Source organism: Littorina saxatilis, linkage group LG8 (genome assembly GCF_037325665.1).
Source record: "Littorina saxatilis isolate snail1 linkage group LG8, US_GU_Lsax_2.0, whole genome shotgun sequence".
NCBI lineage: Eukaryota > Metazoa > Mollusca > Gastropoda > Littorinimorpha > Littorinidae > Littorina > Littorina saxatilis.
The window spans coordinates 50,618,241-50,645,448 of record NC_090252.1 but is presented as its reverse complement, the minus strand read 5'-3'; the positions used below and the strand labels follow the sequence as shown (position 1 = coordinate 50,645,448).

Sequence of the window (27,208 nt, the reverse complement as noted above, 5' to 3'; positions counted from 1 at the left end):
AGAAGAGGGTTGAGGTCTGACATAAAATTGTCCTGAATCCTGAGAGGGTTTTGTTACCACTGTCGAGGTAGTTTGTGAACTTGCAAGAGATGCAATACCCTGGTTTGAAGTAAAGGGCGAAGAAGAACAAAGTGAGGGAACAAACATGGACGTGGCATATTCTTTCAACTATGCCATTGTAATCCTGTTTTGTTTGGGAATATGTGCACTACCAGTGACCGGTAAGTAGCTACATGTTGATGTATCTCTCTCTGTCTCTCTCTCTCTTTCGCTCTTTCTCTCTGTCTCTCTCTCTCTCTCTTTCGCTCGTTTTCTCTCTCTCTCTCTTTCGCTCTTTCTCTCTCTCTCTTTCGCTCTTTTTCTCTGTCTCTGTCTCTGTCTGTCTGTCTCTCTCTCTGTCTGTCTCTCTCTCTCTTTCGCTCGTTTTCTCTCTCTCTCTCTCTCTCTCTTTCGCTCTTTCTCTCTCTCTCTTTCGCTTTTTCTCTCTCTCTTTCGCTCTTTCTCTCTCTCTCTCTCCCTCTCTCTCTCTCTCTCTCTGTCTCTCTCTGTCTGTCTCTTTCGCTCTTTCTCTCTCTCTCTTTCTCTCTCTCTCTCTCTCTCTCTCTCTCTCTCTCTCTCTCTCTCTCTCTCTCTCTCTCTTACGAACTCCAAGAATTGACCTGTACAAGTCGAGTCTATCATATTCTGGAGCAATTATGTGGAACGCCATTCCAAATATAATTAAATTACGAATTCATGAAACATCATTCAAGGAATATTGAATGCTGTTTCTTTTACAAAACTTATAAAAACTATTATCAAGCAGCTGGCAAAATATAACTACTCTCTGATTATATTGAATAACATGATTATATATAATTCTTGAAGGATTTTTTTTATACAAACACATATTTCCCTAGAGAGAGAGAGAGAGAGAGAGAGAGAGAGAGAGAGAGAGAGAGAGAGAGAGAGAGAGAGAGAGAGAGAGAGAGAGAGAGAGAGAGAGAGAGAGAGAGACAATGGCAATGACAAATCTTTATTTTTCGAGGGACCAGGGTGACAAGAATAAGCATAGATATGCTTTTTTGCATCTGGCCCTCGCCCTAAAGAGGGACTAAACTATTTTACTATAACTATGACCAGGAAAAAAGAGAGAGAGAGAGAGAGAGAGCTTTCTGAACAAGAAAGAAGCAACCGATAAGAAATAAGACAATCATCGATCGATCAAGATTCTTTAATGAAAGTCAGCTAGGTCACAATAATGTTGTTTAAGTTGCTGTATTTTACAGTTTTCCTTACATGATAATTTCTTAGCACCGTGCAATTGACTACCCATTTCACTTTAGAGGTGCTGGGACGACGCCAAGTTGACTAAATGCCTTAGTTACCGATTTGACCGGGAACTATTTCGTTAACGATTTATTCCTGACATATTTTCTCAGGCTTAAGTGACCATGTATACAGTATGTATTTGTATTTGACTAAAACACACAAAAATAACGACGGTTAGTTCGTGAAAAGACACTGACTTGTTTTTTAAGGTAAGATAAAGCAGTTGGGGTTGATTTAATGATAAAGGTAAGCATCTAAAGATGCAAAAACCGAACAGTAAATCACAGGTTTTGTGTTGCATCAGTCTAATAATTTTACACAAACTGCATGCTCAAAAAGCGGCCAAATTCGTCTGCTACGCGAGACTTCAAAATCCCCGCGGCGGCAAGCCGTTGGCTGTGCCTGTGGCGTCACTTACAGGAATCGGAAGCGAAAGTAGCGACGCTCGGTCTGCGTCTTTGCTGCAGCCGTGAATGCGCGCGTACTCACGACATCATGCCAAGAGAGTGTGCTGCTGCCGTATGTTCGGAGTTGCAAACAAAGGATTCAGGCTTGAGTTTTCATTTGTTTCCATCCGACTCAAGGCTCAAGCAGGAATGGGCTGTGAAAATGAATCGGCTGGACCCAAAAACAAAGAAACAACAACAACACCAACACAACACCAACACCACCACCACCACCACCACCAACAACAACAACAACAACAACAACAACAACAACAACAACAACAACAACCACAACAACATTGTTGAGAAACCAGCGAAACTGTATCAACAAAAACAACAACCACAACACAGTACAACATTGGGCAACAACTACAACAACTACAACGACGACAACAACACTGACAACAACTCAAAAACCAAGAACAACTACAATGTCAACAACACCACCAACAACAGCTTCACACTGATAAACAGTAGGTGGAACACGATTTATTTGACACGTAACAACCTTGATTTCATCTACGACGACGACAACAGCAACATCAACTCAAATTCGAGAACATATACGTCCTCAGCAACATAACCAACAACAAATCCGATAGAACTTCAACTACAATCTCAACAGTGGACTGCCTAATCTATTTGCTGAGTCTGGGAGACATTTGACTTCCACCCTTCAGAGAGAATGTTTTTTCCTCGTAAACTTTGTGCATCAAACCTGACTAAGAGGATACAACTCTACATTAATCCCCGATTATCAACCCAGATAGATGGGACACTTCCGTCTCAACTCGGACGCCGCAGTAAGAACGATCTCCAGCAACAGACGCTGATACGGTACAGCTATCTGCTCGCTCCTAAGCCACTCCCCCAGCCTGTATGTCTACACACTGACACCAATTAAACCTCCAACTGAGCTGTTAACCCGTGATTTGTAAAAATGTAAACATATTTTACAAATTACGTCGAACCTAAAACCGCGATTTGTAAAAATGCAAAAAACCCACTAAAATTCATTTCTCTTTTCAATTCAGCCTATTTTCCCATCGCTGGGAAATTCGGATTGCTTCCTCCCATCGTAAAGCTAGCAGCAACAGAGTCGCGCTACTCCAAAGTCAAGGGATCTATTAGATTTGTTTTTCTTTCTTTTTTCATTTCTTTATTGTCCTGTATCGCTGGCGAATTCGGATCGCTTCCTCCCAGTGAAAAGCTAGCAGCAACAGAGTCGCGATTGTGGTCCAAGTTGTGGAATGTGTCCAAGTTGTGGAATGTGTCCAAGTTGTGGTATGTGTCCAAGATGTGGTATGTGTCCAAGTTGTGGTATGTGTCCAAGATGTGGTAATGTGTCCAAGTTGTGGTATGTGTCCAAGTTGTGGTATGTGTCCAAGATGTGGAATGTGTCCAAGATGTGGTACGTGTCCAAGTTGTGGTATGTGTCTGTCACGTTTCACAGATCACGAAAGGTGATTATGAACGGTTAGTTACTGCTAACTAACTAACCACACCACGATCCACTCTCGCAGTCATACAAATAGATAGAATCAACAAAAGTATAAGTTTCAGACGCCTGTTTATATACTATCTCGCCACCTCCCTCGAGACTTCACTCCAAAAGATGGGGTTTTATTTTACGTTCAAAACGTAAAAAAAAGGGTCACTGACAAAAATGCCAGTTAAAGTTTAGAAAATGATAATAACACGCTGATCTTGTGTAAAGCCTCCATCACAGTAGGTTCTAGTGACATTTCTCTCTCTGATAGTGCTAGGAATCTTGGGTTCATCATGGACTCCCACCTCTCAATGAAACAACACATCAAAAAAGTCTGTCAGACATGTTACTTTGAGATCAGAAGAATAGGTTCCATAAGAAAATTTCTCACTGTTGATGCCACTAAAACTCTCGTTACATCCTGCATTCTGTCCAGATTAGATTACTGCAACTCCCTTCTCATAGGCTGCCCTGACTCCACTCTCCAACCCTTGCAAAAAGTACAACACTCTGCTGCACGTCTCATTTTCAGAGCACAGCATCGACAACCCTGCACTCCTCTCATGAAAGAACTTCACTGGCTTCCTGTATCTGAACGTATTAGGTATAAAGCTGCCTGCTTCTGCTACAATATCATCTCTGAATCGGCACCTGCCTATCTTTCTGAACTGGTCTCTCTCTACACTCCCTCTCGCACCCTTCGTTCTTCTGATGATGCTCGACTTCTCCGTCAAGGTCGCTTTAAACGCAAGGCTCATGGCTTCCGCACGTTTTCGTATTATGGACCTCAGTTATGGAATTCACTCCCCTTTCAATTACGTCACTCTCCATCCATTTCATCTTTTAAGTCCAATTTGAAAACTCACTTGTTCCAACAACACTACGGATAGTTCCTTAGTATAGAGTCTGGGGATGTGAGATGTGCATGATGTGTTGTTTGAATCTGACAGTGATTGTATGATTTTTGTATACATGTATTGTTGTCACGCGCTTTGAACTTCTGATAAGGCGCTTTATAAATGCCCGTTATTATTTAAGTTATTGAGACATCCCAGTGCACTAAGGGATTTATAGAGCAAATCGAGAAAATTCATTATTGAACGAAGCGCATAGCGCTGAGTTCAATAATTATTTTCGAGATTTGCTCTATAAATCCCTTAGTGCACTGGGATTGTTTCAATAACGATATTGTCAGTACCGCCATAGAAAAAAGAAGATTCCAAACGCACATTTTGCAATGCGCATTTGAATAGGCATAACTGTGTGGTCAGGTTGTGTACAGTAAAGATCTACTTTTGTGTGGGGTGTCTCAAGTGTGTCGTGCTTTCGTCACACGCATTTTAATTTCTGTTGGTAAATTCCAGTGTAGCGTTAATCTGAACAGTGATGATCTTTCAGAGAGACCTCATTTGAACTCGGAGAAAGGCTCTTCATTATTTGCGATTCGAAACCTCCAGTCGAGCTTCGACGGATTGACTATGCGGAGTGACTCCCCTTGAATTGACTCAAAGCGGGACTCGACGGTTCGCACATTTTCAAAACAAATGTGGCACATTTCTCGTGTTCTATCTTCGCTCATCGGGGAGTCTGATACTAAACATGAACGGTAAGAATGCTCTGAACCCTACACGTATTATATCCCCATCGTTTTTTCGTTCACATTTGCCCAACATGTTAATTTGCTGAGCGGGGTTAATGTCGTCTGCTAGGCTACCTGCCAACCTGGGCAATGGAACGACTGCAGTCTGCACTGAGTCTGTACGCATGAGGCAGGCTGCTAATAAATCTTATATATGGTAAGAACGTTCTGAACCTTACACGTTTTCGATTACGATTGTTCTTGCTTTGAAATAATAATTCTGAAACCATTCATTTACTGAACTGATGTAGTCGTATTTCTGTGTTGTCTGCTACAGAGTCGATCGAGTCAGTCTTCCAAACTGGTCTAGCTGGTACGTTATCGGAATAACACTTGTGTTTTCTGTTAGCCGCTGGGAATTGTATACTAACTCATCATTTGGTAATGTGGATGATAAGCTACATGCCACTATCCAAGTCGGCGAAAATTAGATGAAACACAGCGGCTTCTATTTTTTTAGATCACTGGCACTGGCACAGGCACATGCAATCTGTCAGAAAAAAACCCACTTCTGCTTTAATTGAGAAGCAGGGAATTTATGGTCATTTGGTATTGTGGAGAATATAAGCTACATGTCATTAATTAATTCTGAGGATGAGAGCACAGTCTTGCTTAGGCAAAGGGCGCAAGAATACGCTCTGTGGAAAAGTTAGCGCACTCCAAGAGTGCGCTAACAGTTTTAGCGCATCGCCATTAGCCAATCAACTGGTTCACATCAGTCATGTGACACCAGTACTTACTGACAATTATTATTATTATTATTATTAAAGACAGGAAAGATAGCTGTTGTGTAAAAGCGCTGGTTAAATGCAGTTGTCACAACCCACGTCGTCACTACTCAAATATAATCACACATGGTAGAAGATGACTTGGTGGTAAAAGGGCGCAATGGTACGGTACACTTAGCTTTTAGTTACGGAGTGGGCGACCCGTAAATAGTCCTTCCCCACTACTGCTTCGTTGATTGGAGTGCCGGCTGGCGTGGGACGAAGCAGGGAATCGTGGGGAAATCAGGCGCCTCACTCAGCTGCTGAAGACAACGGGTGGTCGTGTAGGTGACGTCACTGCCTGCTGGAAGACCCCTGCAGACGGTGACGGCCTAACCAGTTATCCGAGCAGCAGCAACAGCATACAACACCGCGATACCAGGTTACAGCATGCAGCACCGCAACACCAGGTTACAGCCTACAGCTCCGTGACACCAGGTTACAGCATACAACACCGCGATACCAGGTTACAGCATGCAGCACCGCAACACCAGGTTACAGCCTACAGCTCCGGATAAAGATGTTCCGATGAGTAGTGGATACCGCTGAATCCGATGAGTAGGAAATAGGCTGCAACAAAAAGCATCGGTGCACTAAACATTCCACGCAACCCTTCCTCCTCCACCTTCAAACATGTCACCTTTACATATTTCATGGAGCACGTGGCCTACACTAACGAACTTTTAAAACAACAAATCAGCTATTTTCCTTCCTTCTCTCCATATATATATATGCAAAAAACATATTCAGATTATACTTTTAGCGTCACAACGAGCATATTATGCGCTAACCTGGAAAGAATAACAGAGAGTATTTCATTCCACAAACATAGACTCGTCAACACCGTTGAATAACGATTTATTACCTCAACAGCCTAATGTAAGTGGCTCTCCTTTAAGCGAATCCGCTTCCTTTGTATGGCTTACGTCCGTCGACGAATTTCCTGCTGAATTTACTTCATGCGTGGGAATTTTTCCCCCGCTCAGCCAAGAAACAACCTGACAACCTCGTCGTCAGCAACATGTAAACAGCGAAAAGTGGTCCCTTCTTGACGTTCCTAAAAGCCCTACTGTACAAGCAGAACGGCACGTTGACATAAAATGCTGTATATCCCGTGTTGAATACCATCACACTTTTAGGAAAAAGACACCGACACTTCTCTCTTGCTGCTCAATGCTCAAATGTGTCGTTTCAAGTCCTCCTCAAAACCCCTTGAAAAACATCACGTGACTCTAGCGACCAATCAATATCGTCACATGTACAGCTCAGTTCCCAATTGATTTTGTCCAGACAGCAAAATCACGCACGTGGAACCCCTGTACATAATGTCGTCCCTTGCATGCCAGCCAGGCGTGCAGAAAACGAAATCCCCGTGCCAAGCTCGGTCAGCAGAAACCAGCCCGTCGCCAAAAGCACAGGCGCTTTTCGTTGCAATTCGAGAAAGGCACCCCACAGAGTGTTCGTTTCTCAATCCATGTCACTAAACCGTGACAGTGTCCAAGTTGCGGTATGTGTCCAAGTCCCCGTGCCAAGCTCGGTCAGCAGAAACCAGCCCGTCGCCAAAAGCACAGGCGCTTTTCGTTGCAATTCGAGAAAGGCACCCCACAGAGTGTTCGTTTCTCAATCCATGTCACTAAACCGTGACAGTGTCCAAGTTGCGGTATGTGTCCAAGTTGTGGTATGTGTCCAAGTTGTAGTATGTGTCCAAGATGTGGAATGTGTCCAAGATGTGGTATGTGTCCAAGTTGTGGTATGTGTCCAAGATGTGGAATGTGTCCAAGATGTGGAATGTGTCCAAGATGTGGTATGTGTCCAAGTTGTGGTATGTGTCCAAGATGAGGTAATGTGTCCAAGTTGTGGTATGCGTCTAAGATGTGGTCTGTGTCCAAGTTGTGGTATGTGTCCAAGATGTGGTATGTGTCCAAGTTGTGGTATGTGTCCAAGATGTGGTATGTGTCCAAGACGTGGTAATGTGTCGAAGTTGTGGTATGTGTCCAAGTTGTGGAATGTGATGGGACAATAAAGAAATGAAAAACAAATCTAATAGATTCATTAACTTTGGGGTAGCGCGACTCTGTTATTCCTAGCTTTCCACTGGGAGGAATCGACCCGAATTTCTCAGCAATGTGACAATAAAGAAAAGAAGAAAAAATCCCATAGATCCCTTGACTTTGAGGTAGCGCGACTCTGTTGCTGCTAGCTTTCCACTGGGAGGAAGTGACCCGAATTTACCAGCGACGGGACAATCTAGTAATGAAAAAAAATCTAAACATCAACAGTCGCGCTACCCCAAAAGTCAAGGGATTTTGTTTTTGTGCCTTGACTTTGGAGATTACAAGAAAATATCGGGAACATTAACGTGATTTAGAAGACAAAAAATTACAAATCACGGGGCGCGCAGACCCTTGATTTTAACCCCCAGGCTCAAAACTGTAAGGTTCAGCAGCTAAACTTGCTTCTGCCATGAATACTGCTTGTGACGTCATCGGAATTTTTACCCAGAATTCTCCTCTTCCGTACTCTCGCTGACGTTCGTGATACAATGGCCGCCAGATCGGAACGCGAAAACGCTTCGCTTCAGCCACGAAATTCGTCGGATTATGGCCCAAAACGATTCCGAAATAAACTAAACCCTGTGAGGGAAGGTAAGAAAACAATTTCCTACCACATGCATATGTCTGATTAACCTAAGTCACGCCAAAACGCAAATGGACGCGTTTTTGACACCAACAAAAGCCTGTTGGGGTTCTTTAAGTCTAGTTTAGTTTACGCAGGTAATAGCCTCTAGAACGCTCTTCAGAACGTCCTGAGGCAATCTACCAGCACGGATTCAAATATGCATCCCATTTAATGAAATTGATAAGCATATAATTCTTCCGATTGGTATGTTCCCTTCGGATACAGCTACCCATTTTATAATTATCATTTATTTTTGACAAATTTGTGATGATTTTTCTCAATGTCCTTTGTTTTGCTGAGCTAATGTGTCGTTGAAAAATATGCTGAATTTGTATTAATATTGCTCTTTATTGCTTTGCACCTAGTCTTGAAAACATCATTTTGTATTACAATTGTTCAATATAATGTGTTTTATGTACATACACTTATGTCTTCTTCGTATTTCTTTTTTTTCTCTAAAAAAATTATGTATTCATGCAATGAGTCTTAAGTAGTAGTTGTAGTAGCTATATTACTTCCTCTTTAGGGCAAGGGCCAGATGCAAAAAAAGCATATCTATGCTTATTCTTGTAACCCTCCAAAAATACAGAATGTTCATTGTCATTGTCTCTCTCTCTCTCTCTCTCTCTCTCTCTCTCTCTCTCTCTCTCTCTCTCTCTCTCTCTCTCTCTCTCTCTCTCTCTCTCTCTCTCTCGTAGGTCTTAGAGGTAGCGCCTGTCATTAAAATCAGCCCAAAACTCATATCTAAACAGATAGCCAGGACTTCAAAAGAGTGCATGTCTTCGTGCATTCAATCTTACGAAAATAAGAGGAAATAAATCCCTGCATCGCAAAAAGCCCAAAACTCATATTTAGGCAGATAGCCAAGACTGCACATTCACGTATGATGTGTCTTTGTACCCGTTTGTTCGTGGTCTGATTCATTATGCAAATCCTTTTTTTTCTCTACCAGGAAGTCCTTGCACTGACAATAGCCATGCCTGTCCGACAGAAAGCCAGCAATGCATCGAACAGAATACCACTTCAGGATACGTCTGTGAATGCAAGGCGATTGACGAACAACTCGACCTTAATGAAACTTGCATTGGTAAAACAAGTTTTCCTTGTTCTGTTAAGGGTACAATCCTTCATGTGGAAACATTTCTGGTTAATATATATGATATTTTAAGACTTTTTATTTGGGATTAAAGCCTCCCCCTCCAGGAGGACAAATACCAAGAATTTCCGGACCGTTTCCAGTGTACCGTGAAAATAATAACTTTCAAAATTTATTTTAGTTTTTAATTTTGTTCGTATAGCAGTCGTGATGCTGGCTATTATTATGCATCCAAGTTGAGTTATGGTTTTATGCCATGACTTTACAGTGGATAAGACCAAACCTCCACGTGTACACATACCATAAACCAACACTCTAACTGCTTCTTGTGATGGGGTGACTTTTAGCTGCTATAAATTAATTAATTAATCAAAATTCACCACTCTTCACCGAAAGCATTCAGGTTATATATTGTACTTAGTATGTGGGGTGGCCTGATCCTATGTTAGAGTCTGGCGATATCTGAGATGGTAAGCCACATCTTTACACTTTCTGTAATGTGAAGTATAGTCATGTTCTTGTTGACAGGGGGAAAGTACAGTTTGTCATGCTTTATAGAGATTTGTAGTTTACTATGTGCTAATGTTCTCGGTACTTAATCACGTGTGGATGTTCCCTGGTAAGTTTTTCATTGTGTTTGTAACACATGTATTCTCCTGAATAAAATAAGATAAGATAAGATCAGTAAAAATTGCTTTTATGTCCGTTTTTATTGTCAAAAATTGGTTGAAACTTGTCTTTATCCTACATACGTGAGAGAGACACTCATGAGATAATAATCGTTCAAATCACACGTGTGTATATCATGTAAATGAGGTCATGTCAAGCAAGTCTGGCAGGGACCTGTTTTTCCACTGCTTACTATTTCAAAGTCATCAAGACAAATGTCATTATAGAAAAAAATAGCACCAGATGGCGTCGCACACCGGGTAAACATTAATTTAAAACGAAAACACGTGACTAGACATGTATACGTCCTCGTACGACAATTAAAATCAACATTTGCAAAAATAAAATAAATAATAATTTGGTTACCACAATACCTAAGCTCTCATGCACTCTATAAAATGAATCTGAATGACTTCCTGTGTTTCAGCGGTACCAGAGAGCCAAAGGTTATATCTTGCTATGCCTATCCGCATACGTGACTACGATGCTAAGGTGATCGAACAATTTCTGAAGGAAGGAAGCTTTGCTGAAGCTGTAAGTGAACCTGTGTCTATGTATACATTGTTGTTCTTTTCATACGTTGTTGTTCTTTTTGGTATTTGGGTACAATTATTGTTCGTTTGTTTAAGGATGAAATTGTAAAGCGCCTGGGGTCAGTTGATGGGACTGGCTATACAGAAAAGTTGTTTATTATTATTATTATTTAAGTTATTGAGACATCACAGCGTGCTAAGCAATTTATAGAGCAAATCGAGAACATGAATTATTAAACGAAGCGCATAGAGCAACTCGTCTCTAAACTGACGCTGTCGTCTGCTGCACGTAGGTAGGACAGTCAATCGACTTCCAAATGCTGCATTGTCTAGCTCGAAATCTGTCAGGAAAACACTACTGCTTTTAGGTGCGGGGAATTTTAGGGTCAAGTATCATTTTTATTTACATCGTTATTGTCCTGAAATGTGCGAAAACCGTTCATTTCAGTACTGAACTGACGCTGTCGTCTGCTACATGTACGTAGGACAGTCAATCGAATCAGTCGATTTCCAAATGCTGCATGGTCTAGCTCGAAATCTGTCAGAAAAAAACCACTTCTGCTTTTTGCTGCGGCGTATTTTAGGATCAAGTATCATACGGTAATATGGAGAAGATAAGCTGCAATGATTTTACTAACATGGCGGATGAGAAGAATCTTCTCAAATCGAAAGAAGGGGCGCAGCCTCACTGTGGCATAGATTTATGAATACGTTCTCCAGAACTGTTAGCACATTGCCATTACCCAGTCAACTGTTTCACATCAGTCATGTGACACAATTTCTTACTGACAATTCTTCCTATTATTATCATTATTATTATTATTATCATTATTTAAGTTATTGAGATATCACAGTGCGCTAAGAGAGTTATAGAGAAAATCGAAAAAATGAATTATTTAACGAAGCGCATAGTGCTGAGTTCAATGATAATTGTTGAGATTTGCTCTATAAATCTATTTGCGCACTGTGATAGTTTCAATAACGATACTGTCTGTAGCGCAAAAGAAAAAAAAACAAGATTCACAACGCACATTTTGCTGCGCGCATTTAGATGTGTGGTCAGGTCGTGTTGGATCTAGTTTTGTGTGTGCTGTCTCAAGGTTGTCTGCTTTCTGTCACATGCACACTCTTGTTTTAATTTCTGTTGGTAAATTCCAGTGTAGCGTTAAGCTTAAAAGTGAAGTGTTTTCGTAGAGACCTCATTTTAACTCATGGAAAGGACTGTGCACTTACCTGTTTGAGATTCGAAACCTTCACGTTTCGACCGATTGACTGTGCAGAGTGACCCCCCCCCCCCCCCCCCCCCCCGCCTGATTTGACTCCCAGGTCTGTTCGAGTGTAAAGCTCAGCTCAGATAGGCTAAGCTGAACACTCGAACAGGCCTGGGAAAGCTTAAAGCTTAGCTCATTTTCAAAATAGACGGGCGCAATGGCTTCGTGGTAATTTTATAAGACGTTGGTGTAACACGAAATTTTTACTCCACGAAAAATTGATTCCGGAGTACAAATTTCGTACGAAATATTTACTCCGAGTACAGCTGTCGTACGAGAAAAGTATTCCCCAAGGAACGAACAAATTACTCCCTCCACGAAATTTGTACTCCCCACATTTTTACTCCCAGTAAGAATCTCGTGGAGTACTTTCCTTTTGTTCGACGTACGAAAAAAAGTACTTCCTGTACGAACGTTTTACTCCACGATTATTTTACTGTCAAAAAAAAGTTACTCCTCATGTTATTCTTGGAATACATTAACAATTGTTAGTTTTTTTGGGTGTTTGTTTATTTGCTTGACCTGTTCTTTCTCAGCATGTTGTTAGATCTGTTGTTTGTTTGTTTGTTTGTTTATTTGTTTAAAAAAAATGAGGTCGTGACAGTGCCGTCTAAACTCTTGGAAAACCGGATCATCATGTATTTCTGGGGATGTCACCTTGAACATGTGTATGTAAAGTTTCATGAAGGTCTGCCAAGTAATTTTTCGGGAGTTGCTCCGAACACACACATTTCTGTTGGCGCTAGTATGACGTAAAAGTCTTTTGCCAAATGAGGGGAAGAAATTCTTCGTAATAAGGAGGATAATAATGTCTTGCGAATGTTTTACTCGGGAGTACACCTGTCGTTGGGAGTAATTTCCTCGTGCTGCGGGGGAGTAATTTGTTTCGTGAAGGGGAGTAACAATTTCGTACAACATTTTTACTCGGGAGTACACCTGTCGTGGGGAGTAATGTCTTCGTGCTACGGGGGAGTAATTTTTTTGTGAAGGGGAGTGCAGATTTTGTACGACATTTTCACTCGGAGTACACCTGTCGTGGGGAGTAATTTTGTCGTGTTAGGAAGGAGTACTTTTTTTGTAAGGGGAGTACATTTTTTGCGCGAAATCTTTACTCGGGAGTAAACATTTCGTGGGAGTAATTTTCTCGTGTTACACCGGCCTCCAAAGCGGAAGGTCGTGGGTTCGAATCCCGGCCGCGCCTTGTGGGTTAAGGTGGAGATTTTTATGATCTTCCACGTCAACTTATGTGCAGACCTTCTAGTGCCTTATCTCCCTTCGTGTGTACACGCAAGCACAAGACCAATTGCGCCCGGAAAAGATCCTGTAATCCATGTCAAAGATCGGTGGGTTATAGAAACACAAAAATACACAGCATGTTTCCTCCGAAAGCGGCGTATGTTGCCTAAATATCATATCGGGGTAAAAACGGCCATACACGTAAAAATCCACTCGTGCAAAAAACACGAGTGTACGTGGGAGTTTCAGCCAACGAACGCAGAAGAATAAGAAGAAGAATTTTCAAAATAAATCTAGTATGTTTCTCGTGTTGTATGTACTATCATCAGGGAGTCTGGTACTAAATATATGGACGGTAAGAATGCTCTCAACCCTACACGTATTTTATTTTTATTATGTCGTCTGCTAGATCAATCGAACCAGTCTCATTTCCAAAAGTACATTTCTCGTGTTGCATCTGAATTCATGAGGGAGAGTGGTAATACGTCTATTACATGGTAGCAACGTTCTGAACCGCACTACACGATTTTGATTCCGATAGTTGTTGCCTTGATATAATAATGCGAATCATTCATTTACTAAGCTGATGCAGTCGCATTTTTGTGTCGTCTGCTACGTATGACAAAGTCGATCGAATCAGTCGACTTCCAAATGCTGGTCTAGCTGGTACTTTATCGGAATAACACTTGTGTTTTCTGTTAGCCGTTGGGAATTTTATGCTGAATCATCATTTGTTAATGTGGAGAGAATAAGCTGCATGTCACTTAAATGAAGGATTAGAAGAATCTTCTCAGGTGGAAAGAAGGCACAGCCTCACTCAGTCACTGTGGCACAGGCGCATGCAATCTGTCAGAAAAACACTTCTGCCTTTTGCCGCAGGAAATGTATGGTCAAGCATCATTTGGTAATGTCACTAACACCGAGAATTAGAAGAATCTTCTCAAATCGAAAGAAGGGCCACAACATCGCTGTGGCAAAGAGCGGAAGAATACGCTAACAGTTTTAAGCCCACTGACATTAGCCAATCAACTATTTCACATCAGTCATGTGACACCAGTACTTACTGACAATTATGGGCGGGGATGTAGCTCAGTCGGTAGCGCGCTGGATTTGTATCCAGTTGGCCGCTGTCAGCGTGAGTTCGTCCCCACGTTCGGCGAGAGATTTATTTCTCAGAGTCAACTTTGTGTGCAGACTCTCCTCGGTGTCCGAACACCCCCGTGTGTACACGCAAGCACAAGACCAAATGCGCACGAAAAAGATCCTGTAATCCATGTCAGAGTTCGGTGGGTTATAGAAACACGAAAATACCCAGCATGCTTCCTCCGAAAGCGGCGTATGGCTGCCTAAATGGCGGGGTAAAAACGGTCATACACGTAAAAGCCGTGGGAGTTTCAGCCCATGAACGAACAAACAAACTGACAATTATTATTGTCATCATTCTCACGAGTTTTCATTCACAAACACCTGGGAAATAAATCTCATGTTCCCAATGCAATAAATCCCCGGTTACCATAGTTGCAGGAAGCAGGTTATACATGGATAATCAAAAGCAAACCCAAAAGAAACGTTCGGGGATTCTTCGGCTCTTTTCATTGGCGTTTCCCCAGACCTAAACAGACGACACTGCTTTGCAAAGTTCCAAAAACAAACTGGCAAACTGGCAAAAGTAAACAAAAAACAAAACTACTTCATGAAAGGTCATACATTCATCACAAACACATGAAACCTAGTGATATGTTTTGTCTTCTTACAAAGTCATGGAGTGCGTGTATCTGTGTTTCGATACACAGACGTTCGGACAAACACGAACGTCAAGTTCAAGTCAAACCAATTGACCCCTGACACACACCATTTGACCCGTGCACAAGACGTTGTATCGATAAACGAAGCGCAAATAAGAAATAATGATAAAAGCAAAGAACATAGCAACAAGATATGCAAACAACTAACAAAGCCGAGCAAGCAGAATGACAGGTCTAATGAAAAACAACGAGACAATGAGTCGGAAACAAGATCGCAATTCTTTCCTTCACTGCACAATGCAAATCTTCTGTGACCTTTGACCCAACGTAGCTTCCACATTCGATCACTAAGCTTAGTATTTACAACTGAAAACCGAGGGGGTGGAATACTGAGAGGAACCTACAGAACTGTGCATCCTTAAACCTGACATATTTATCCCAACATCTTATGAACTCAAAACACAGAAAATTGCTTTCACACGCCAGCTTTGATTGCAACAACGTGCTGGGGCCCCAAACCATGTATCATCAACACGGAACTCGCGTTTCTAAGCATGGCTCCCTGTGTTGATTTGGCACTTATTTTCTCACTACCAAAATGATGACAAAACGATGTTTGGTGGTTTGTTGTCAGACCAGCTTTATTGTCGGTCCTCGGGGGGCATATCGACTTTTGACTCATATTTATTGATCGCGGCCTTCGGCCTTGGTACATGAATATGAAACAAAAGACGATATGCTCCCCCTCGGACCGACAAAACAGCTGATCTGTCAACAACCCATCAAACATCTTATATTATTGTAATCATTATCAAGTTAGTATGAATGTGATCACGGATTCATTCGGTTATGTTAGCATCTCAACATTCTTAACTATGGTCCAATACTTGTTCAATTTCTGTTTCTTCGCTGCTTAAGAATCTAACTTTCTTTTATTCCGATCTGTGTTCTTGCTCTTTCTGCTTGCTGCTTTCTTCTTTTTTACATTTAGTCAAGTTTTGACTAAATGTTTTAACATAGAGGGGGAATCGAGACGAGGGTCGTGGTGTATGTGTGTGTGTGTGTGTATGTGTGTGAGTGTTAGGGTTATGTGTGTGTGTGTGTGTATAGAGCGATTCAGACCAAACTACTGGACCGATCTTTATGACATTTGACATTAGAGTTCCTGGGAATGATATCCCCGGACTTTTTTTTCTCGTTTTTTCGATAAATACTTTTGATGACGTCATATCCGGCTTTTTGTAAAAGTTGAGGCGGCACTGTCACACCCTCATTTTCCAATCAAATTGATTGAAATTTTGGCCAAGCAATCTTCGACAAAGGCTGGACTTTGGTATTGCATTTCAGCTTGGAGGCTTAAAAATGAATTTATGAATCTGGTCATTAAAAATCTGAAAATTGTAATTACAATTATTTTTTTATAAAATGATTCAAAATTACGTTTATCTTATTCTTCATCATTTTCTGATTCCAAAAGCATATAAATATGTTATATTCGGATTAAAAACAAGCTCTGAAAATTAAAAATATAAAAATTATGAACAAAATCAATTTTCCGAAATCGATTTAAAAAGAATTTCCTTTTATTCCTTGTCGGTTCCTGATTCCAAAAATATATAGATATGATATGTTTGGATTAAAAACACGCTCAGAAAGTTAAAACGAAGCGTACAGAAAAGCGTGCTGTGCAGCACAGCGCAACCACTACCGCACTAAACAGGCTCGTTAATTTCACTGCCTTTTGCACGAGCGGTCCATGTGATAAAATGCAGTGCGTTCAGTTTCATTCTGTGAGTTCCACAGCTTGACTAAATGTAGTAATTTCTCCTTACGCGACTTGTTGTCTTTTGTTTCTGCAAATTTTAGAAAGTTTTTTTTTTGTTGCTTTAATCTTCTTTCTTTCTTTTTCTCTTTCTTTCTTTCTTTCGTTTTCCTTTCTTATGCTGGTGTAGTTGTTGTTGCTAACAGGTATGGACAATTATGGTCGACTGAAACTATGAAATGCGAACTAGTTTATGAACAATTCTCTTTTTCTGTCTGTGTATCCGATGAACCCCTCGCCATTGCCAAAGGTGGAGGAAATAATACCGATACAAAGCCTACCTTCTTACAAAGGGATCATATACCTTAAAGTAGTCGTCGGGTGAGTATACTGTAATTTCTGGTTTTAAACGTTTGAATAAAAAAATACAGTCGCATAACACGAGGGGGGTGTATTTAGATGTCGTTTTTCGTGAAAGATAGAGTGAGAATGAGACATACAAATTAATGTTGTTGATTGATTTTGAGGTGTTTATGCAGTGTGTCTCGTGGAATGATATAGAGCAAAACTGATAGCAAATGATGCATGTTGATTATTTAAAATGGTTGTTGTTGTACATACTCACTTTGTTCATTAATGCGCTGAAAATGTTTCTAGGGGAGAGAGAGAGAGAGAGAGAGAGAGAGAGAGAGAGAGAGAGAGAGAGAGAGAGAGAGAGAGAGAGAGTGAGGGAGAGAGAGATTGAAAGGTAGTGAGAAAGAGAGAGAGAGACAGGGAGAGAGAGAGAGTATGTGTGTGTGTGTGTGTGTGTGTGTGTGTGTGTGAGTGTGTGTATGTGTGTGTATGTGGGTGTGGGAGAGAGAGGGAGAGATAGAGAGAACGAGATAGAGAGGGAGAGATTGTCAATAAATAGAAATATGTGACCTGTACTAATGATCCCCTCACCCCATCCCTACCCTGTTGAAAGGAACATTGTGTTTACTCACTGTAATGTCTTACGTCTCTCTCTCTCTCTCTCTCTCTCTCTCTCTCTCTCTCTCTTTCTCTCTCTCTCTCTTCTTTCTCTCTCTCTCTCTCTCTCTCTCTCTCTCTCTCTCTCTCTCTCTCTCTCTATGTAACTATGTTTGATATATGTACCGGTTGTAACGGGTCAGTTGGCCTAAACAATAAACTTTCTGAGTTCTGAGTTCTATGTAACTCTACCTCCCCTCCCCCCTCTCTGTCTCTCTGTCTCTCTGTCTGTCTGTCTGTCTGTCTGTCTCTCTCTCTCTCTCTCTCTCTCTCTCTCTCTCTCTCTCTCTCTCTCTCTCTCTCTCTCTCAAATGAGTTTACTTGTGTTATACAGAGCTGTACCCGTCCCCGTTTTCACCGTGCAGTACATGCTCGTCTTCGAACAAAACGTAACAGAAGATATTCTACTGGCCACGTCGAAAGCTGTCTTGGCGGTAGAAGCACGCAAAACATTCGTCGTTAGAAACCTGACAATCTTCATTGATGGTCACACTGGCATTTTTCGGAACAAGGATGATATTGAAGGAAATATTGATGGTGAATATACTAGTATTGGTGCTAAGGATACTGTACTATATTGCTATTCTGATAGGCACGTGGGGAATTCAGGGGTATATAGATAGATAGATAGTTGTTGCTTTTTGTGTCCAGTGGACCATATCGGCCCAATCAGGACCCCACAAGTTTAACATTGCACAAATTTAAATAAAACCAATTTCAAAAAAACAAAGTCAAGAACGTTACCCGAAGGGAACACAAAAGTTAAGTCGAAACCCTACGTGTCAAGGATCTTTAAAAATCAAATCTTAAAATAAAGGCCAGACTCCCTTGCAAATCCAAAGAGAGCTGTAGAGCTGGTCTCCATAAAAATATGTGTCAAAATAGAGGTGTCAAAATACTTCACTCGTAAATCATACAGATCAGCGCATTCAGTGAGAAAATGTATCACAGTAAAACTATTATCACAGGTTGTGATTGGATAGTCTCACACAGCCATATTTCCAAGGAAGTTGCGCAATATCCTTCTTTTTCACCACGATATTTTGTTCTTACCGCACATGAAACAAATTCCGGGTAAAATCCAATTCTTGGACAGGCAACACACTTTACAAAAGTTTAGTGCCAGCAGTCAAGCTAGTGTTTTGCACTGAATCAGCAAACTCTTCTTTCCCTATGCAATTGTATGCAATAACACATCGACGTTGTCTTTCTATTCCTTATTACACCCCCGGTATAGGGGTGTGTATAGGATTCGGTCGATGTGTTTGTGCGGTGTTTGTGTGTTTGTGTTCGCAAGTAGATCTCAAGAATGAACGGACCGATCGTCACCAAACTTGGTGAACAGGTTCTATACATTCCTGAGACGGTCCTTACAAAAATTGGGACCAGTCAAACACACGGTTAGGGAGTTATTGGTGGATTAAAATTATACAAGGACTTATAGACGGACACCCCCGTTGGTCAAAGGGAAATAACCATTCTCACTGCCACCAACTGAGAAGGTTATTTCCCTTTGACGGGGGTGTTTTTCCTATCGGAGGAATTTCTTGTTATATCATGATCCAGAGATATACCCCACTCACTCTTCAAGAAATTACTATCTGCAACAGAAGTCAGACTTTCGAACAACAAACAGAATTGTAGGTGTGCAAGCATGCTGCGTGACGTCATATGAAACATGGCTAATTGACGAAAGTCAAAACATTTAGTTATATCTGGTGTCTTCTCAATGTTCGGTGATTTCCGTCTGTACATGCGCAACAGCTATGCGCACTGACATGTCGTCTGCAATAGCCAACATATATCATGCGGGTAATTTTCACAGACAAAAACATGTTTCAACACAGAATATCATATCAGAATAGCAATATAAACGCTATTGTGTTTTCAGCGTAGAAAAGGGGTCCGATATTTAGACTCGAATAAGTATAATAGGATTTAGACTCGAATAAGTATAATGCGATTTAGACTCGAATAAGTATAATGCGACTCGTCTTCAACTCGTCGACATTATACTTGTGTCGTCTACATATCGGACCCTATTGCTTTGCTGAAAACACATTAGCTGTTAATAGTTCTAACCAACTTAAAATAAATATTTTGTGTACTGGGCAAATTTAGGGATATGAAAGGAAACTATCTATTGCTTATCATTAACCATACAAATCGAAAACGCACAACCACACACACACGCACACACACACACACACACACACACACACACACACACACGCACACACACACACACACCATACAAATCGAAAACGCACAACCACACACACACACACACACACACACACACACACGCTCGCGCGCAAGTACACACACACACACACACACACACACACACACACACACATACACACACACACACACACACACACACACACACACACACACACACACACACACGCGCGCGCGCGCGCGCAGAAACACTCACAACATAATATTACACATACACACATACAAATTAACTCGCACACGCGCAGACAATTCTGAAAGGGTGACGACGACTGGTCTAACGATTGCTAGAATTTGAGCATGAACTGATTAGATTCTAGCACATTTTTACCACTTTCTTTGTGGTCACAGGAATTTAGCTTTTTTTCTCTGCAATGGAAAGGGTAACGATTCGTTAGCAACTCATAAGGATGTTAAGGATGATGATAATGATGATGAGGAGGATGATGATAATGATGATGAGGAGGATGATGATAATGATGATGAGGAGGATGATGATAATGATGATGAGGAGGATGATGATAATGATGATGAGGAGGATGATGATAATGATGAGGATGAGGATGATTATGATCTAGCTGTGGACTGGTGCGCCTATCCAAGCCTCCACAATTGCTCCGAGAAGACAAAATGCCGTGACGTGGCCTTGCGCTACGAATGTCCTTGTGATACAGGCTTCTTCCTCCATGGTGATATTTGCACTGGTCAGTTAAAAATCCGTACATTACAAAATTACCAGTACAGAGGTTTGTGATTTGGCCTCTGGACTATTTGGGTCATTATATTTTAAATAAGGAGGAAGCGTTGTTGTTTTTTAAGAAAACGTTCTGATTATATTTCTAGAAAGACATTAAAGGCACAGTAAGCCTCCCGTAAACCATCAAAGATACTGTCAGGCTTTTACACACAGTACAAACACCCTTCCATTTGAACGCTCACCAAACGGGAACATCCTAGGTGCCCTACGTAAAGAGCAAGCAATTTTTAAAGAATTAATTTTGCGGATTGTCTCGGACACTTTTTGGACCGTGGTGCGTTTTGGCGCTAGACCTAACGAAAAGAACAGTCATCGCCGAGACTACCTTCAGATAATCTCGGCTAACACGAAGACCGAGGCGGGTCACGCTCGTCTCCGCGAAGCATGCGACCGTAACCTAACTTTTAAAATCTAAATAATACATTGACAGCTTGTTACACAAACATTCTTAAATCATAAAAGAATTCTTTTTTCAATCAAGACAAGATCAGTACAATTCGAAGTTTTGAAAGTTTGAAAAAATAAAAGCCCGGAAGCATGGTCACGCAAGGTAGTGGTTCTGGTAGCAGACGACGGTTTATGCATATCGCCAGTTCCTCTGGACAGTCAAAAGCCATCGCTAGAGTTCTTGTGAACCACAGCCGTTTATTTCGTGCATAGTGAGAAGTACATAAAAACGTGCTATTGCAGATAAGCTCACATCGAGTCGCATTCAAATTACTAACTGACGACTACATTGTGAAAAAGCGAAACTGGATCACACGGGTTCACGATGGCTCAGGGGTAAGATAAACAACCCAAAAATAAATTCTTTGAAAATTGTTCGCTCTTTACGGAGAGCACCTAGGATGTTCTCAAGCGGTGAGTGTTTAAATGAAAGGGTGTTTGTACTGTGTGTAAAAGCCTGACAGTATCTGTGATGGTTTACTGGAGGCTTACTGTGCCTTTAACAATTACAAAGGTAAAGTATGTCATATTTATTAAGTAATGTTGCTTTTAGGTCCTAATTTTTAACATTGTTTTAGATGCATCATGCCGAAATTAAAAATGATAATGGGCAGGACAGTGTATGTTGGTTGAAAGGCGTGTTCGTGCGTGTGTGTGTGTGTGTGTGTGTGTGTGTGTGTGTGTGTGTGTGTATGCGTGTGTGTGTGTCAGTGTGTGTGTGTGTGGCTGGCTGGCTGTCTGAATCTGTTTGTGTTTACCACTTAACAGTACCGCGTTGGAAGTGCATATTTAAAACATCACTAAATGTGGCTACACGTGAAATTCTTTGACAATTTTGAGGAAAAACCCCATTTTACAGGAGAAAGAACTATTTCCTATATTCGATGTGTCTTATATTCGAGTGAGTTTAGCTTGTGTGCATTGTATTGTATTGTATTGCTTTGTATTGTATTGTATTGTATTGTATTGTATTGTATTGTATTTTGACGGACTCAGCAAAAAATACAGCTTTATTACTATGAAGAATTTGTTCTTCAGTCCGCCGAAGGTGCTGGATTTCTGATGTTACTTTTGACAGACATGAAACTGTTCAAACGAAACAGTGGATTGAAGCCCCCCCCCACACACACACACACATCCCACACACCCAGCAATTGCGCTTGACTAAATGTAAAAATCAGCACATGTTGTATAGGATTGCAAATGTAAACAGTCATAGTAAAGTAACTGTTTAGTAGATTCATTTCACACATCTTGTGTATATTTGTAACACGTGTTTACCAAAGGTAAACGTGCTCTGAATTAGTTTCGTTTGGTGGTCAGTAACCATTGTATAGTACCTTAATTTATTGTTTACATTAATTTATAAATATTTCCCTTTATTCATCTTTTTGCACAGATGCGGTGGTCGAGGGACAGTCTCCCTTAGATACTGACGGATCAAAAGATCTCAGGTTATTGTGCAAGGTAAGCAACGCATCGGAAGTGACGCAATACAAATGGACTGGCGCATCGTGCAGGGAACACGCCAGCTGCGTCATTCGACCTCAGCCTCCGTTGGACGACGGGAGGGCTGTCACGTGTCAAGTCACCTTCAGCAATGGCCAGTCAGCGTCTGCAACGTTTGTCATACGCCTGAATTGTAAGCACAATAATACAAATCTGTTTGATGTAAGGCAGCTTTTCTTGTAACCGATACATTATTTCTTTTTCATGATTATATTGACACACTTGGCATACCTGTTCAAGCCACAGAGAAAAATATAAAAGGCTGAAAGTCACGAAAACACGTTGTCATTCATACACACGACGGGCGTTGGCGTGCATTATATGGAACAAAACTAACAGCAAGACATTTTTTCAAGTTGTGACTAATGAATCGGGATGAGGGTGGTGGAGTATGTGTGTCTGTCTGTGTGTATGTGTAGAGAACACTACAGGACTGATCTTCATGTAACCTCATGAGAGTTCATGAGAATGATATCCCCAGACCTTTTTTTTCTAATTTTTGTGTAAATGTCTTTGATGACGTCATATCCGGCTTTTTGTGAAAGTTGAGGCGGCACTGTCACACCCTCGTTTTCGATCAAATTGATTGAAATATGTGTCAAGCAATCTTCGACAAAACCCAGAATATGGGACTGCTCTTCAGCTTGGAAGCTTAACATTTAAATTGATGAGTTTGGTCATTAAACATCTGAACATTCCAAGTAAAATAAAAATTTAAGTAATCGAATTACACTTGGTTTTATCTGATTTATTATAATTTCCTGATTCAAAAAACATATACATATGATCTGTTGGATTACATAATGCTCAGAAAGTTAAAAATAATAGAGAAAAGCGTGGTTTCCTGTGAACTGCTCTACGCTATTGCACTATACTGGCTTGTCACTTCAACCGATCTGCAAGTCAGCCATATATGCTACTGCGTTATACTGGCTCATCACTTTCTGCACGCTTTTTTTTCGTGAAAGTGGCAGAGCTTTGGCCTTGGGGTATCGACAAAACTATATTGTCTTGGCGGAAACAAATGCAGTGCATTAATTTCACTTTTTGAGTTTGACGGGTTGAGTTAATGTAGTAATTTCACTCTACACAACTTATTTTTCTTTTGCTTGCAGAGGATAGTTTTTTTTATGTTTTAAGTGAAAATCTGTCTTTCTTCTGTCCTTGTTTCTTTCTTTCTTTCTTCATTTCCTTCTTTCTTGTGTTATTTTATTCTTCTTTTTTCCATTTCTTCTTTCAATTTTATTTTAATATTTTGCTTTTCACAGACCCACCACAATCGGCTCCTTTGATAGAGTCCAGTCTAACGACGCGTGTGGGTGACAGGCTCACGATGACCTGCACGGTTGATGGTGGTAAACCTCCAGTGACGTCAGTCAATTTCTCCTGTCCCGGCCATCCCGACGTCACACCTGACATCAGTGGACCCCAAAGCCTCACCAGCGTTTTAAATTTTCCGCTGTCGTCAGCCGATGACAGTATACTATGCAGCTGCTCTGCCCAGTGGAAAACCGGAGAAATGTACTCATTGACTAGATTCAGAGTTTTGACTGTCAAGCCTAAGGAGCAGGCGGACTCTGCTGGTAAGTTTAGCGATTGCCTTTACATTTAAAACAATCGTGACAGTTCTTTTCGTTACGTCAGATCACTGAAGCACGCAAAAATGAAAACTTTGAAAATATTGTGAAGCAGTCCGCAAAAAATAAGTTCAGTGATAGTATAACATTGTGTCACGTTCTTAGACACACACAAAACATACAATACTTCTTATGACGTTTATAACCCAAAAGGTTAAAGGGGGATAATTTTAAAAACAAAATCATCCTGATTCTTTCTCTTGTTGCGGATTTGTGTACATTGTGTTTTAGGAAGTTACAAAAACTGCATGATCATTTAAAAAAAATATTTCTCTCCAATGGAGTGTTCTGATCGGCGACAATTTTTGTTATCGTATGTGTACCCGAAAATGAATGTGTGTATGTATACAACTTATATCTGGTCGTTCCAGACTCAGCAAACACATCCAGCTCTCCTCACTACAGCGTGTACATCATTCCCTCGATCAACTTTGTTATGCTGCTTGTAATATCGGCTATCGTCGTCTCCAAATTATGGTGTGAGTACACATACTTTTCCTTTCTCGTGCAGGTACAAACTCAACAGGCCAATCAATCAAATAATCAAGAAAGCAAGAAGTTACAATAACAACTACAATGCAACAGCAACAATGGAATATAGACCGCACACGTGACTTTATGTAATTTAAAGCATTTTATGAAGATAAATTGTTTTAGAGGGTGTTTTTTTATATGGAGATTAGTTTGTACTTTACGATGGATTTCAGCCAGTCTAGAACTTATCAGTCTCTGATAAACATCTAGTATATCCAATGGAACTCTTTTGGACCGACAGATTGACTACAAATATTGGTTTTCTTCACTTTACACGCAGATTGAATAAATGTATTTACTCTGCTTAACATGATTGTCTTGTTCTTTTAATATTTTATTAACTTTGGCAAATAATTGACAAAATCAATTCTGGTGGTCAGGGGATTGAAAGAGAAGTCGGGTGTGCGTGTGTGTATGAGCGTGCACGTGGAGGGATTCCCATGAAACTACTGGCGAGACCTTTAGAAAACTGTTCAGGTGATTTATTGCATACTATTTCCTGTGACTTTAAAAAAAAACTAAGGTCAGGAAGCATTGTGTGAAACTTTCTTTACAACTTTCTTTCGTGAAGTGTACGTATTTTTCTAGAAATAGGCGTGTCCCCTGTTTTGAGCGAACACTGTTTTCGTGGTGCACTACCTCTGCGGCCATAATTCCTCTTTATTTGAATGAATTTCAACTTCAAACAGATTGTTTTAGAGTGCAGATTAAAAAAAATTCTATGCATGCAGAATTTGAAAAAACCCAGTTGTTATACCTACTTGTAGAAATTATGGTTCACAATATGGTTACAGGTAGAAAAAAGGAAAGACGACCACATCTAGCAGCACGATTTGATTCTGTTTCCCGACGGCACACGACCCAGCCAAAAAATGACTTTCGCCGAGCCAGCGACATTAGCGGCGTATATGTTGACGTTGTCGAGCATGACGTTTGTTGTAAGTTACATGTTCTCATTTTTAAAATGTCTATGAGCAACAGACGATATATACGGTTGTTATAAAATACGAAGCAGGTAGACTACCATAACATTACAAAAATCAAACATTTCAAGAACTTTGAAATGTTTATTTGTCGACAAAACGAAACATCCACAGACATGTCGGCCAAGTGGTCTGTGACGTGAATGGACATACAACTAATAATAAGACAATTAAAAGAACTTTGGTCATCTTGGAATGGAGAAAACACCTTGTTTAGCAAAGTTCTTATGCTTTCATTGTCTCATATATGTCATTCATTTACTGCCTGAATCTGATTGTTTGAGGATTATAAAAAAAAAAAACAGTTTAATTTTATATCCAATTCCAGAAAAAACCGCATCCATTTATGATTAAACGGTTATCAGCCATGCTTGCATAAAAACACCCTCGAACCTTGTCAGAAAGGCTGAGAAGTTGTTAAGTTCCTCATTATTTCCTCACGAATCGGAGTTCATTTATTGTTGCTCTCAAACTCAATTACTATTAGACATGGTGAATATCTCTGAATTGCAGGTGACGCCGACGCTGTGATCAGGTCGTCCTCAACATATCTGCAACCTGTGATACACCCTAGCTCTTAGAGGATGGAACACTCAGCTCATCGTCAAGACCCACAGCTGGGACCTTCCGCGTTGATCGAGGCTTAAGACCGATTTGAGCTGACTGAGACTTGAGATGCAGAGGTGCAGAACGAGATCATCGATACACACACACACACACACACACACACACACACACACACACACACACACACACACACACACACACACACACACAAACACACACACACAAACACACGCGCCCACATGTGTACACATACACAGACACACAAACACACACGCACACACACGCACGTACGCACGCACACACACACACACACACACTCACACACACACACACACACACACACACACACACAGAGTTCGTATTATTCGTATTCACACACACACACACACACACACACACACACACACACACACACACACACACTCACGCACACACACACCCACACACACACACACACGAGCAAGCACAAACACGAACAGACACACACCAACGCCACCACTGACAGCAACAACAAAACCGCCACCAACAACAATAAACAAACAACACCCATTAATTGAGCTGCCAGAGCACACACACACACACACACACACACAGTTCTATCGCCCTATATCCCCTCCCCCTCCCCCCTGAGCTATTATAAAGCGCTTCAAGCAATTTAAAGCTAGACCTTTGAAACGTTGCTCACTTTTAGGGTTTGATGATCTGAAGTAATCCCAGTTTGGTTGACCCTCGTCAAATGTTGGGGTCACAGCGGGGTTATGTTCGTTTTCTAAAACCTTAACGTTGAGGTTATCTCGAATGTTTTTGAAGCTAGAGCTTTAATCTATGCACACTTCTGGGGTTTGATAATCTCCCGACTTCACGTAAGATTGATTGTCC

The 27,208-nt window shown here is 40.9% G+C and overlaps 1 protein-coding gene across 1 annotated transcript; it reads left to right on the top strand.

The window, feature by feature from the left end:
- LOC138973786 (uncharacterized) lies at positions 1-26,594 on the top strand. Its single transcript, XM_070346492.1, has 11 exons — positions 1-221; positions 9,284-9,418; positions 10,524-10,630; positions 16,954-17,024; positions 17,989-18,191; positions 20,474-20,599; positions 22,499-22,741; positions 23,877-24,191; positions 24,617-24,724; positions 25,574-25,717; positions 26,276-26,594. Exons 1-11 carry the CDS (start codon positions 146-148, stop codon positions 26,341-26,343), a joined length of 1,596 nt encoding a protein of 531 aa, XP_070202593.1. The 5' UTR covers positions 1-145; the 3' UTR covers positions 26,344-26,594.
- The last annotated feature ends 614 nt before the right edge of the window (positions 26,595-27,208 follow it).

What these genes read in the sequence shown, in the direction of transcription:
- LOC138973786 (XM_070346492.1), top strand. Translation starts at nt 146, where the DNA reads ATGGACGTGGCATATTCTTTCAACTATGCCATTGTAATCCTGTTTTGT. An exon ending in GGAGCAGGCGGACTCTGCTG is followed by an intron (nt 24,192 to 24,616) that starts GTAAGTTTAGCG and finishes TGGTCGTTCCAG; the next exon opens with ACTCAGCAAACACATCCAGC. An exon ending in CGTCGTCTCCAAATTATGGT is followed by an intron (nt 24,725 to 25,573) that starts GTGAGTACACAT and finishes ATATGGTTACAG; the next exon opens with GTAGAAAAAAGGAAAGACGA.